General features: G+C 44.4%; 1 protein-coding gene across 1 annotated transcript; it reads right to left on the bottom strand.

Moving 5' to 3' along the window:
- Positions 1-7306: 7306 nt before the first annotated feature.
- IQCF3 (IQ motif containing F3) lies at positions 7307-8667 on the bottom strand. The gene is made up of 3 exons (XM_045989721.1): positions 8650-8667; positions 8438-8482; positions 7307-7723 (listed from the first exon to the last, which is right to left on the bottom strand). Exons 1-3 carry the CDS (start codon positions 8665-8667, stop codon positions 7307-7309), a joined length of 480 nt encoding a protein of 159 aa, XP_045845677.1.
- Between the last annotated feature and the right edge of the window lie 6462 nt (positions 8668-15129).

Raw genomic sequence — 15129 nt, 5'->3', positions numbered from 1 at the left:
ATATCTCTCACTTTCACTTCGTGGGGTTCTCACGTCTTAAACGTCAGTTAGCACGCATACGTGGACACGTGTACACGCATACTCCCACACAGTTCTATACTTGGCTTTCCCTGCACGTGGCAATGCTTTCTCCAAACACAGCTTCACTGCCCCACTCCCCAGCTTGGCAGGGTCTGACTCCCACTTGTCAGGGGTTCCCCTCCTTACTACCAAGACTCTATGCCTCAGTCACCCACTTTTCTCCGACTGAGAAGGAACTCGGAGGAGAGGATAACCAAGGATAAAGCAGAATGTCCCAAGTCAATCAGGATGAACGGTTGCCCTACTCATTCCAGCTCTGGGTAGGGCAACCGTTCATCCTGATTGGCCTGGGACATTCTGGCTTATGCTTATTGTTCTTGAGGAATCACTCACAACCCAACCTTGTACTCCCAAATGGAACCTGGTTCAGATGACAGATTCCAGGATCATGCCATGCTATGGGGCACAGAGAAGACAACCCAACGCTCCTTGCAAATAAGAGTCACCCTTAATTTTGAGGGCCTTCATTGACCTGCCTTTGGTGGAGGGGGTGGAGTTGGAAGTAGAGACTCTTCTTTCTCTATCTCTTTCTCTTTCTTTTTCTCTTTCCCTTTCCCTTTTTCTTTCATTACTGTGGGTTCATCTGTGTCCTTCTTAATGATTGCATCCTTCTCTAATTAGAGTTTACAAGGGAAAGATGTCAGTAAGCATTCTCTATACAGTTGTGTGGCAAGTCCACCACACACTACTGACTTGCCTAGAGATCCTAGATATAGGACTTGCATCCTGAGTTAACTGTGGAAATCCACCTTCCCCTGCCTGCAAATTTGGGTGGCTCTCTTTTTTTAAATTATTATTTTTATTTTTTTATAAACATATAAGTATTATTAGCCCCAGGGGTACAGGTCTGTGAATTGCCAGGTTTACACACTTCACAGCACTCACCATAGCACATACCGTCCCCATTGTCCATAACCCCAGGGTGGCTCTCTCTTTTCCGACCTCCAGTTCCCATGACTTGGATATAGATGGTTCAAATACTCTCAAGTCAGCAATCCCCTAAACTCCCCATAGTTAGGAGCTCAATTGTCCCATCACTTTCAGATCTGCACTCTACTTTGAGACCTATACAATTTGTTGCATGTATCAGTAGTCTGTTCCTTTCTATTGATGAATAGTAGATGTACCACGGTTTGCTTAACAATTCACCCATTTGGGTTAGGTCCACTTTTTTGGGCTATTACTCTACTATGAAATTTTTGTTGAAATTTTTATTTATGTTTTCAGTTTTCTTGGATATATACTTAAGAGTGAAATTGCTGGGTCTTATGGTAACTCTATATTTAGCTCTTGAGAAACCAACAAACTCTTTCCACAGCAGTCATTCCATTTTATATTCCCAAGAACAGTGTGTGTAAGGTCCAGTTTCTCCAGTCCTACTATCTGCTATATTTCAGATATTACCATATTGCTGAGACACAGCCAACTGCATTTGCTGATGTGAATGGGAATGGATAGAGATAAGTAAAAGGGAGGGTTCAGAAAGGAATTTAAATCAAATAGATTTGATGGATGGTCAAGATTCAAGGAGAACCAATTTTTGTATAGAATCACGAAGGTGGGGGAATGAGAATCCTGTTTCTGACACATTATCTTTGAAAGCACTGAATGTTATTTATACACAACTAATGAATCATTGAACACTACGTCAAAAACTAATGATGTGTTATATATTGGCTAAATGAATTTAAATAAAAAAAAAGAAAGAAAAAACCCATTAGACATCAAAACAATATGTCAAGTAGGAAGCCATACCTTTGGTATAGAATTCAAAGGCAGTATCTGGGATAGTGATATAGATTTGAGTGTCATTAGGATATAACAGATATTTAAGACCATGTGACTGGATGATATTATCCAGGAGTACACATTAAGAGGAACTAAAAGAAGTTTTAAGACTGAACCTCTCATAGTTTAGAGGTTCATCAGCAAAGAACCCATTGATAAAATGAAGTAAAAGCAGCCAGTGAAGAGCACCAGAAGAGTAAAGTGGAGGGGTGACTTGAGATGGGGCAAGGACAACTCATTTCTTTCTTTCTTTTTTTATTTTTTTAAGATTTTATTTATTTATTTTATTTTAGAGAGTGAGCCTAAGCGAGCAGGGGGAGGGGCAGAGAGGGAGGGAGAGAATCTCAAACGGAGTCCATGCTGAGTGTGGAACCTGACACAGGGCTCGATCTCAAGACCCTGAGATCACGACCTGAGCTGAAACCAAGAGCCAGACACTTAACCAACTAACCTAGTTGGTTAACTAGGTAGGTTAACCAACCAACCTAGAAGCCCCTATTATTCGGCTTTTAAAAGGTGGAAAGTTCTGACACCCACTACGATGTGGATGAACCTTGGCAATATTATGCTCTGTGAAAGAAGCCAGTTACAAAATACTGTATTATGGTTCTACTTTTATGAGAAACCTACAGTATTGACTTTCAGAGAGACAGAAAGGAGAAATGTGATTGCCGAGGGTAGTGTGGGGAGGTTTGGGAAGGTATGGAGAGACTGTTTAATGGGTGAAGTGTGTCAGTTTGGGGAGATGAGAAAGTGCTTGAGACAGATAGTGATGATGGTCGTACAACAATTTGAATAGACTTAGTTATGCCACAGAACCATACACTTAAACTTTAAAACTTAAATTAAAAAAAATCATTACAATGTAAGTTTCATGTTATGTGTGTCTTACTGCAATTTTTCTTGTTCTTTACTTAATTTGTTTGTTTTTTAAAGATTTTATTTATTTGTCAGAGAGAGAGAGTAAGCACAAGCAGGGGGAGAGGCAGGCAGAGGAGGCAGAGGGAGAAGCAGGCTCCCCGCCGAGCAAGGGGCCCCATGCAGGACTTGATCCCAGAACCCTGGGATCATGACCTGAGCTGAAGGCAGTGGTTTAACTAACTGAGCCACCCAGGTGTCCCATCCTTTTTTAAAATTATGAACATATAATGTATTATTTGTTTGAGGGATACAGGTCTGTGATTCATTAGTCTTACACAATTCACAGCACTCACCACAACACATACGCTCCCCAGGGTCCATCATCCAGCCACCCCATCCCTCCCACGCCCTCAGTTTGTTTCCCGAGATTAAGAGACTCTTATGGTTTATCTCCCTCTCTGGTTTCTTCTTGTTTCATTTTTTCCTCTTTTCCCCTATGATCCTCTGCCTTGTTTCTCAAATTCCACATATCAGTGAGATCATATGTCCTTCTCTGATTGACTTATTTTACTTAGCATAATACCCTCTATTCCATCCACATTATTGCAAATGGCAAGATTTCATTTTTTGATGGCTGCATAATATTCCATTGTGTATATACATCACATCTTATTTTTTTTAAGATTTTATTTATTTATTTGAGAGAAAGAGAGAGAGAGAGAGAACATGAGAGGGGAGAAGGTCAGAGGTAGAACAGACTCCCCACGGAGCTGGGAACCCGATTTGGGACTCGATCCCGAGACTCTGGGATCATGACCTGAGCTGAAAGCAGTGGCTTAACCAACTGAGACACCCAGGTGCTCCACACATCACATCTTTTTATCCATTCATCAAAGACAACTCATTTTAACTCAAGGAGAGTGCGATGTTCTGAAGCCAAAGACAGAGTGTTTCAAGTAAGATAGAGTGGTCAACCTGTAGTCTGATGCAGAGAGAGGGCAGAGGACAGAAAACTCACTATTGTCATGTAAGCAAGTTAGCTGGTGATTTTAGATGGTGTAGTTTTTGTTGTTTAACCAACCACCCAAAACATAAAGGCTTAAAACAATAACCATTTACACAGCTCATAGTTCTGTGGAGTGACAATGGGTTAGGCTCATCTGGGTGACTCTTTTTTTTTTTTAAGATTTTATTTATTTATTTGACACAGAGAGAGAGAGATCACAAGCAGGCAGAGAGGCAGGCAGAGAGAGAGAGGGAGGGAAGCAGGCTCCCAGTTGAGCAGAGAGCCCAATGCAGGATCCGATCCCAGGACCCTGAGATCATGACCGGAGCTGAAGGCAGAGGCTTAACCCTCTGAGCCACCCAGGCACCCCTCATCTGGGTGATTCTTTTCTCAGCTGGGCCCACTCAAAAATATGTGGTCAGTTGGCAGATGTGATGGAAGCTAGTGGTGTAAGATTGGCCTTATCAGAGATGGCTAGTCTCTGCCCCATGTGGTGTCTCATGCTAAAGCAGTAGTCTCCTTGTTTACATGGTGGATGGTTTTTTAAGACCTCTTGAAGTCTAGCCTTGCAACTGGCACAATATTGCTTTCACTGCATACTAGTGACCAAAGAAGTCACAGGGAAGTCCAGATACAAAAGGAGGTTAAGTAAACTCTGTTTCTTGATAAAGCTACAAAATCATGCTGCAAAGGGGTATGGATACAAGAAGGGCAGTAACGTTGGTCATTTTTGCAGTCTCTCTCGATCAACACTTTTGACTGGTGTAGTTTCTGTGGGGTTGGGGGAAAGGGCAGTACAACTGAAGTGAGTTCAGGAGAGAATGGAGGAGTGAAAGGAGAGACAGTGAAAACAGGTTTTGCTATGAGGAGATGCAAAGAACCAGAATAGGAGGTAGTCAAGAATGGCGTTTTTTGTTTTTTAAAGATTTTATTTATTTACAGAGAGAGAGAGATCACAAGCAGGCAGAGAGGCAGGCAGGAAGAGGGGGAAGCAGGCTCCTCGCTGAGCAGAGAGCCCAATGTGGGGCTTGATCCCAGGACCCTGAGATCATGACCTGAGCCGAAGGCAGAGGCTCAACCCACTGAGCCACCCAGGCTCTCCAAGAATGGCGTTTTTAATGGTGGGGGACACTGTATGCTGATGGAAATGATTTGGTGAAAAGGTAGAAACTGATTTAGAGTAAATGAAATTGCAGAAAGACATCATTGCAAAGGCGAGAGTTGATAGCGGGCAAAAGGAAAAGAAGAGACCAGGAGAACAATGTGTTGGGATGGCTTTGGGCGGTGCAAAGACAACTCATTTCAACTCAAGGAAGGTAACAAGTGTGATGGGAATGGCACGGAGATAGGGGGTGAGATGGTAAGGAGATGGGGGGCCAGTCCACTGCCGTTTTCTCAGTTAAGTGTGTAATAACATCATCATTTGAGGTCAGAAGGAAAAGAGGAAGAACTGCCCATTTGGGGAGAAAAAGCGTGAAATCTTCAGGTCAAAAAGCAAATTTACAGAGAAGTCTGTCCATCTGTGGTCATGACTATGAACCCAAACCATGCAATATGGTGATCTGTTCTTCTTCAAGGAAATTCAGCTCTTCTGGTGCAGGATGAAGTAGGTGAAGGGTCGGGTTCATACAGAGCTGGAGAGAGGGCCAACGGTGGTAAAAATTGTAAGAGAATCCTCAACAAAGAATGGCATCCAAGCTGGGCACAAGGGCAGCAAAACGCTGGTAAGGTCAACCTTTGGAAAGTCCTGATTAGAACTGAAGAAACATTTGCAATGATGCAAAAGAATCAGTGATTGTAGCACAGAGGTTGACAAATACTTTCTGTAAAGGGCCAGATAGTATTTTAGGATTGATGTCAATACAGTCCCTGTCACGACCACTCAACTTCAGGCCATAGTTTTCCAACTTCTGTCCTAAAGCATCGAAAGCAAAAGTTAGAGACCAAGATGATCAAAAAATCAGCACTATTGTCACTGTGGTCAGTTATGACAAAACCACGGTAATGCTACCCGAACTACGGTGAGCAGTTATTACCACCAAGATCAGGTACAAAAATTGAGATGAAGCACTCAGAAATTTGTATATCAAGTTGAAATAGCAGTTTGTTGTGTGTTCAATTTAACCATTAAAAACAAGCCATATACTCTGTATACCTTTTCCACTTATTTTTCTCAGAATTCACTTGTAAAACAAGTAAAACGTGTAAAACAAGAAAGTTTTACAGAAGAATTGGTCTATGATGGATTGAACATTTTAAAAATAATGCTACTTCCTTACAGGCGGTTGGAGAAGCAGTAATCCCTGGTGCCATTAGGAGAGAGTGATTCAGGTAGGACGGAAGTGAAAATCACTGGAGAGGCAGAGGGCTTGGGATGTCATAGACAATGTTCACATCACTAAGAACGGTAGCCCACAGAAGGTGGCACAGAAGGAAAGCCGTGGGAGCCCTATATGTGTTTCAGCACCCTGCAGAAGCTGGTCCTGAGGATGGAGACCAGGTTGAGGTTCCTCATCATCATGATACATGCTATATCCCAAAGAAAACAGCATCCAGATTAGCACAAAACTTGCAAAACCTTGTGCCCAGCCATCACTAAGGCCAGCCAGCTTCCTGTGCATTCTTTGGGCTGTTTGGCTCCCAAGAGAGCCAGCCAAAGGTCTGACTTCAGTCTGGGGTCTTGCCAAATAGAGAGCCAATGGCTGGGGTGCCTGGGTGGCTCAGTCGGTTAAGTGGTTGCCTTCGGCTCAGGTCATGATCCTGGGGTCCTCGGATCAAGTCCCACATCGGATCACGTTCCTTGCTGGGTGGAGAGCCTGCTTCTCCCTCTCCCTCTGCCTGCCTGCAGCTCCCCCTGCTGTGCTCTCTCTCTCTCTCTCTCTCTTTCTCTCTCTCTGTGTGTCAAATAAATATTTTTTTAAAAATAGAGGGAGAGGGGCACCTGGGTGTCTCAGTGGGTTAAGCCTCTGCCTTCCGCTCAGGTCATGATCTCAGAGTCCTGGGATGGAGCCCTGCATTGTGCTCTCTGCTTAGCAGGGAGTCTTCTTCCCTCTCTCTCTGCCTACTTGTGATCTCTCTGTGTGTGTCAAATAAATAAATAAATCTTTTAAAAAAAATAGAGGGAGAGAGAGAGCCAATGGCTGTGAACCTCAGCTGGCACACAATGCCAGGCGGAGAGAGCACGGATCCAGAGGCCACTCTCATTAAAAGGAGGTGCCCGGAGTCTTTGGGAATATAAAGCTACCCCCCCCCCCCAAGCCATCTGCAAGTTCAGGAGACAAGGATGGTTCCAGGGTGATGGAACTGGAGACTTGGCTCTGGATGTGTGACAACAGCCTCAGGTGCCAGCTTCAGATATGGGCAGAGTCATCAGCATTTGGGCACAGTCAGCCCAAAGCAGGGGCCACAGGCACTAAGGGGTGGGAGTCGGGGGACAGACAGCTGTCTCCCTCTGCAGAAGAGGCAAGGACGACCCTCGGGGGCTTCGTGGTGGGTGAGTCACTGAGACACACAAAACCTGGTCAGACATTTATTGGGGCGGTGGAGCCGGTTCTCCACCCTGCAGTACTTTCAGACTGATAGGATTTCGATGTGGAACTCAGGCTGCCTGGGAGGGACGTCGTACTGGTCCTGTAGATGGTCATGGGTCTGTAAGGCGAAGCAGCCCTTTGGGACCTGGAGGACGCAGAGGGCCTGCCATATGTGGCAGTAACGTCGGTGGCACTGCCACATGCGAACCCAGGACTGGAGCCTGACGGCTGCCTCTTCCCGGATGACGTAGATCTTCAGCAGGTCCTGCCGCAGCTGAAGAACCCGCCTGCACAGGACCGCCCTCCACCAGTTCTGGATCACCCAGGCCCGGAGGGCGGCCGCCAGCAGGGTGCGGCGCACCAGGGTGCCACGCCACCAGGCCTGGATTTTCCTGGCCGCCTTGATCCGGGCGCTGCGGCGTTTCTTGCGAAGCCGCTGACCAAGCAAAGCAGAGGACTCCACGTGAATGTGTCGTGAACACCCACGAGGCTGGCGTCTGCCACGGAGGAGCTCTCATCTTCTCTCTTAACAACCAGGCTTCCCCCGGGTGGTTCAGGGGACCCAGGAGTCCCGGGTGGGGTTTTGCCTCTACTGTCTTGTCTGTGGCCACAGACACATGGGCTCATCCTCTGAGTCATGGGGGTCCTCATCTACACAATGGGGAGACGTTTCCTCTCTGGTCTTCACAGGTTCATGGAATCAGTGGAAACACTTTCTGACCCAGAAGCCCTGGCATGGGTGTGGGGGACCGAAAGTTCCTCTGAGGATGACCCTCTCTGTGTTTATGGCCTGCAGCTCAGCCCCAATCCCCGCCTGGGATATTGCCTCCTGAGGCTTCCACGCCATGCCATGACCCCTTACCTCACTTCTCTTAATTTCCATTACTACCTCTCGGTCACCCCCATATCCTTCCAGCTCTCCAGTTCCCTCCGCTGTGCCCCAGCTTCCAGGGACCTGCCCACATCCTGCTTCCCCACCTCGCTGCTGTCTCTTCAAGCTTCACACAGCTCTCGTACAACAGCGAGGGAATTTATGGGGACAAGAGAGACACACTGAAGTGACTCCTTAGCTGTGGCACCAGAGATGGATCCTCCCCTTTCAGGGACTCTGTGGCCAGACGATCAGTGATCAGTGATCTGCCGTTCTCTCGTACTCCTGGGCACCACCTACCTTCAGTCTTTCTTTCTCTAGTGCATCCTCATCTGGACCAGACTTCTGCAATCAGAATATAGGGAGAAAGCATGAGTGAGGACCAACTTCTGGGCGGAGTCCTTAAAGCCCTACCTCCCCATTTTTTCTGAGTCCTTTGAAGTCATCTGGTGCGTCCTTCTGCCATGGGCCAGTTCCCCATCCCCGGGGAGGAGGGTGTCTGACTGTCTTACACAACATTTATTGCCCATGGTTTGGGGCAGTGTTTCCGATGTTCACACCCCCTCTAGTTGCTGCTCCATTGGTCCTGTCAGAGGCAGGAAGGGTGGAAGAGGAGGAGATGACCATGATGTCACAAGGACAACTATGACCCAGGGACCAGGTGGCCTTCTTCAGGCTCAAAGTTGTTGGATAAAGAGGAAACATCTGCCCATTTTCCTCCTGCCAGGGATGGACTAATGTTCTTTGTGAAACCACAGTCCCCGTGAGTCTGTCCTTTCCCAAGGGTGACTTCTAGTCAGCCCCCCCCACAGGACCTTCCTGTCATCAACCACTGAGGAGAGCAGCTTACCCAGCGCCGAGGAAGGCATATGGGCTCAGGCTTCTCTCTGTGTCCTGCCTTCTCTACCACCATGTCCTTCCTCAATGTGTGGGAATGAGGATCACTGTGAATATGGAGGCTGAGCTGAAGGGACCAAGGAAGGGTTAGGATGGAGGTACCTCAGCCAATTTCTACACCCTCCCAACTGCTGTAACCCTCTGTTCTCTCGCTGTTTGGTGCCTAACATGCCAATATATGATTCTTTTTCTTTTTTTTTCTTTTAAAGATTTTATTTATCTGACAGAGAGAGACACAGGAAGAGGTGGAACACAAGCAGGGAGAATGGGAGAGGGAGAAGCAGGCTTCCCACCTAGTAGGAAGCCCAATGCAGGGCTTGATCCCAGGACCTTGGGATCATTACTGAGCCAAAGGCAGATGCCTAGGCAACCCATGTTAGAGGAATCTTTAAACGGTGATGCCACTACTGTGTTCTACTCTGAGAATCCTGGTATATAATTCATCTCTGAGCTAACCATCCCAGATCCTTCATATCCAATAGGTATGTTGTTCTCAGCCTCTCTGAGATCATTGTATGGGGCATTTTAGTTTATAAAATTCGTATGACCCAACTCTGGGAAACCTTACTGTATTGGTGTCTAAAAAATAATTTCTACCAGGACACCTGGTTGGCTCAGTCAGTTAAGTGTCTGCCCCCAGTTAAGGTCATGATCCCAAGGTTCTGGGATGGAGCTCCACATGGACTCCCTGCTCAATGGGGAGCTTACTTCTCCCTCTCCCCCTGCTACTTCCCTGGCTTATACTATCTTGCTCTTCCTCTCTATACATGAATAAAAATCTTTAAAAAATAATAAAAGAAATAATTTCTACCTTTTAATTTTCTCAATTTAATACTTATAGAAATCCTACTAGTTCATCATTGATCGATTCTCTAATTTTCCAATATATCCTACACAATTTTTAAAAACATTTTATTTATTTATTTATTTTTGAGAGAAAGTGTGAGCAGGGGAGGAGCAGAGGGAGACGGACAAGCAGACTCCATGCTTAGCAGGGATCCTGATGTGGGGCTTGATCCCATGACCCTGAGATCATGACCTGAGCCAAAATCAAGAGTGGAACATTTAACCAACTGAGTGTCCCAGGCACCCCTACACTATTTTCTAACTCTGTCTTTTTGTTCTACTTTTTGGAAGATTTTCTCCATTTTTAAAAGAGTCTTAACTTTCAAGAGCTCTTTTCTGTCCTCAGACTATTCTCCCTTTATAGCACACTATTCTTGTTTCATTGAGTTGTTGTCTTTTACTAGGAATATTAGTTTTAATTCTTAGTTTGGTTTTTTAAACCTTTTTATTCTGCTTCCCATATTGTCTCTATTTAATTTCATTCCCCCTTTTTCTGTTTTTGTTTTTATCTCCGTCTCTGATGTTTATGATCCTTGGTTGTCTCTTCATGTGTATAAGCATGGCACTAGAATGCCAAAGGGAAGCTCAGTGTGCATCAGTGAGTGGGGCTTACTAACTGGTGCCACTCAGTGTAGGTTAATAAGGCAGAGTTGGGTTTTGTTTCAGTGGGGTGGTGGGCCAAATACCAGTATTCTCTTGTTTTATTCTTTGGAACTTGTGATAGATTGCTTTAATCATCCTAGATGCATATATTTTCCTATAGGACTTTGTATTCTCTTCCCACAAGGGGACAGAGCTATTTTCCTGTGCCTTGGGTTTAACAGTGCAATATGCTTTGGCCCCCAGAGTAAGGTGGAATAATGACAGGCAAGTTTGACTTTGGCTTCAGAAGTCTTTGCCAATTTATGTTTGCCCTCTTGCACTTCTACCATTGCCAACAAGGAAGTGACGGGTAGCCTACTGGTATGAAGAGGAGGATGAGAGACATGTGGAGCAGAGCTTCCCCCACTGAAACACAGCCCAGGGCAACTTGCTTACTTGGTATGCCACTGAGGCTGTGGCAGTTTGATATGCAGCATTTGTGTGGCAATAATTAACTGATGCCCCAGAGGGGAATCCCGGAACACTGAGTCAGAGAGTAGAATGAAACCTGAGTGCAAGCCTACAGGCAGGTGATCCAGCAGAGAGGGCTAGAGGCCTCGCTGTTTGGCCTGTGAAGTTTCAGTTAATCCCTCCATTTTGGTACGGAGCTTCACCTCTGCCTTCAGCCAAGACTGAAATCCCAGAGTCTAGATGCTCTCTGGTTCAGCTTATGCAGAAAATAAAACTTCTCTTCTGCTAGGGTGGAGGAGGGTTATTGTCCCGCTATACACATGAAGGAGGAGAATGGGGTGAAGGGGAAATACAACAAATTCCTTTTATTTATTTATTTTTTAAAATTTAATTATATATTTTTCAGTGTTCCAAGATTCATTGTTCATGCACCACACCCAGAGCTCCATGCAATACGTTCCCTCCTTAATCTCCACCACCAGGCTCTCCCAACTTTGGAAAATAAATTCTTATTTAAATGTTTATTCCTCATCTCAGATTCTTAGTCATTGGTGCCAACAATTACATACTGTTGTTATTATTATATTCTTGTGGTGCATTTTAATGTGACTTATGGTATTCCTACCTCCTAGTCTCTTTTTTTGAAATTGTCTTGACTAATTATGGACACTTATTCAATGTGATTTTTTTTATAGGTTTGTCAAGTTCCCCAAAACTCTTGATGAGATATTTATAGGAATTGAATTTAACTTATAAATTTGGAGGTAACTGACAACTTTACAATGGTAAGTCATTCTATCAATAACTATATGGTATATTTCTCCTTTTATTTAGTCTTCTTTTGTAGCATATGAGTTATGGACAGAAGTGACATGTGTAAGGGTGATGGGTATTAAGGAGGGCACATATTGCAATGGGCACTGGGTGTTATATGCAAACAATGAATCATGGAACACTATATAAAAAGGTAATGAAGTCCTGTATGGTGACTAACAACATAATATAAAAAAGAATTTGTAAAAAAAAAAAAAAAAAAGAGAGAGAGAGAGAGAGAAGAAGTAGTATGTGTAACTTCAAGGATATGCCCTAAAAGAGAAGGAGTATGACTTTCTCTTCCTCTTTCCTCCTTGCTGGCTAGACTGGATGGGAATATTGAAATTGAAGTAGCTGGGGTGTATAGGTGGCTCAGTCAGTTAAGCTCTGACTCTTGATCTCAGCTCAGGTCTTGATCTCAAGGTCGTGAGTTTGAGCCCCAGGTTGGGCTCCAACAGTGTGGAGCCTCCTTAAAAAACAAAACAACAATAAAAAAAAGAGGGGCACCTGGGTGGCTCAGTGGAGTAAAGCCTCTGCCTTCAGCTCAGGTCATGATCTCATGATCTCAGGATCTCAGGGCCCCCCTCCCCGCCTGCCTCTCTGCCTACCTGTCAAATAAATAAACAAAATCTTTAAAAAAAAAAAACCCACCAGTAATAAAAAGAAACCTCAGGAGCCATTCAGGATCATGAAGTGACCTTGGGCTAGAGACTATATATAACAAAGTAGCAAGTTAGAAGGGTCCAGGATTCCTCCCCAGTTCCATCTAGGCCTGGGCACCTATTTCTGAACTTCTTTGGGAAAGAGAAATAAACTTCCAATTTATTTAAAGTTTGTTACTTTGGTTATGTTGGCATTCATAGTGACCACATAGTTACACTCTGCCCCAGTGGTGCTCAAAGTGGTCTCTAGAACAGAAGTCATAGCATCACCTGGAAACTTATTAGAGATACCCATTCTTGGGACCCTCTACTGAATCAGAAGTATTGGGTGGGGCCCAGGCATCTGCTCTAATGAGCCCTCTACGTGGTTGTGACGTATGCTACTGTTTGAAAAGCACTGGTCTATTTCTCTCCTAGGTCCAACACATACAATAGGATGTCCATGGGACGACTGCCTACTTTTTTTTAGGAGGTAGAGCTCAGAGGTTATCCTGGAAGTGAAGGCTGCCACACATATACTTTGTGTAAGCTGAGTAGAGAGCAAGGGAAGGATGGGACAATTTTATTTATTCCTAATACAGTTGTTTCATAAATGGCTGATGGTTGCCCATGGCTCCCTCTTGCTGACTTGTTGAACTAGGCTAATTAAAGACTCCACATTTGGCTCATAGGTGACCAATCCATGATTAGATTCATATTCTGGCCATTCTGATTCTAGATAATTGGAAGAATTACCCAAGAATTACCCACAGCACTTTTCCATTTCACCACGCTACACAGCATTACAAGAATGTTCTGGTCCTTTGGGCACATTAAATGAGAGATAATTCCACACTTACTGTCAAGAATTCCCTAGGCACACCTTCTGCCAAGTTTCTAATTAAAAAACTAATTTTTGAAAGCCACTTTCTGAAAACCAGCTCACATAAAATTCAATCTAAGTTTATTCATCTATTGAGATCTCCTGTTCTTTTGCTGTATGTCTCAGAAAACTGACTTAAGTGAAAATGAAGGTTGATTATCTCACAAAATGAATTCCCATAGTATAGGTAGTGGTAGCTTCAGGCGTGGCTGGATCCAGAGGCCCAAAGCAATCCTCAGAGCTTCCTCTCTCTCCTGGAACCTGTTGGATCTGCTTTTCTTTGTGTCAACTCCATTCTTAGCTATTTCCATGTGGTGCCTGTAGCAGCTCTGGTTTCATAATCTTTATAGTTGGCAATCCTAAGAGTTCCAAAACCATACCAGAATGGAGACTCACTGGCCTGACTTGTGCCATGTGCTCATCCCTGAACCATAGGCATAAAATATTCTGACATTCCTCTAAGTACTTGCACATATCCTAGGCTGAGGCTGGGTTAGGTAAGTGCCTCCATCATCCAGGAGCAACCACGTTGGTGCCCTCCATGAGAACCGTCCCTCTCATCTTTGTGGAGTTCTTAGGGATAAGGAGTAAACAGGGTCTAGAAGAGCAGAACTGTGTCTGAGGATTGGCAGGTTAACTATTAATGATCTCTACCAGAAACATAGAGATCCAGAAAATCCAGTGAATTGAAAAGACAGAGACAAGGAGACATGATATTATGAAATGTGTAGAGAGGAAGGCCTGGACTGAAGGAGAAAGATACTGAGGAACATAAACAGATAATTACATAGTGAAAGATGAAATTATGAGGGATAGACAGAAACACATAGATGGATGAAAAGCAACAGGGAAGGATCTGTAGCTGAAACAAAGAGACAACAGTAGGTCCTCCCTCCCCCACCTGGTACACACACACACACACACACACACACACACACACACACTCACACACATGAGAACGCTATCAGGGAGGTATAATAACTCAAGAAGCCCTAGAATAACGTGTCTATTGGGCATGACAGTGCGAAGATAGTTGTCTAAGCGATTCATTCAGGGATGGTGGGACAGATGTTTCTAGAAAGTAGGATGTGAACCATGGTGAAACCACAAATCCATGGTCTGGTAGGATCGTGTACTCATTCATTACATGAGTATTTACTGAAACCACAGAAGAAAGCCACAACCTAATGAAAAGTCTCTTTTCAAAAACTTGAATAGATGTTCCTCCAAAGGTGTGCAAATGGCCAAAAAGCACGTGAAGATACCTAACATCATTCATCACAAGGGAAGTGCAAATCATACTGCAGTGAGGTACCACTTCCCACTAAGTTGGCTAGAACTTGAAAAGAAAGACAGTAACAAGTGTCAGCAAGAGTGTAGGGAAATTGGAGCCCGTACATCCTTGGTGGGAATGTAAAATGGTGTAAATGCTAAATATTCGTAGTGGCATCATTCACACCAACCAAAAGGTGCACCCAATCCAAATGTCTATCAAAAGATAAGTGGATACACATAGATCAATGGAACAGAATAGAGAGCCCAGAAATAGACCCTCAACTCTATGGTCAACTAATCTTCGACAAAGCAGGAAAGAATGTCTAATGGAAAAAAGACAGCCTCTTCAATAAATGGTGCGGGAAAATTGGACAGCCACATGCAGAAAAATGAAATTGGACCACTTCCTGACACCACACATGAAAATAGACTCAAAACGGATGAAGGACCTCAATGTGAGAAAGGAATCCATCAAAATCCTTGAGGAGAACACAGGCAGCAACCTCTTTGACCTCAGCCACAGCAACATCTTCCTAGGAACATCGCCAAAGGCAAGGGAAGCAAGGACAAAAATGAACTATTGG

This window comes from Meles meles, chromosome 20 (genome assembly GCF_922984935.1).
Source record: "Meles meles chromosome 20, mMelMel3.1 paternal haplotype, whole genome shotgun sequence".
NCBI classification, from domain to species: domain Eukaryota; kingdom Metazoa; phylum Chordata; class Mammalia; order Carnivora; family Mustelidae; genus Meles; species Meles meles.
The sequence above is the reverse complement of the archived record's forward strand: the minus strand, read 5'-3'. Positions and strand labels throughout refer to the sequence as shown.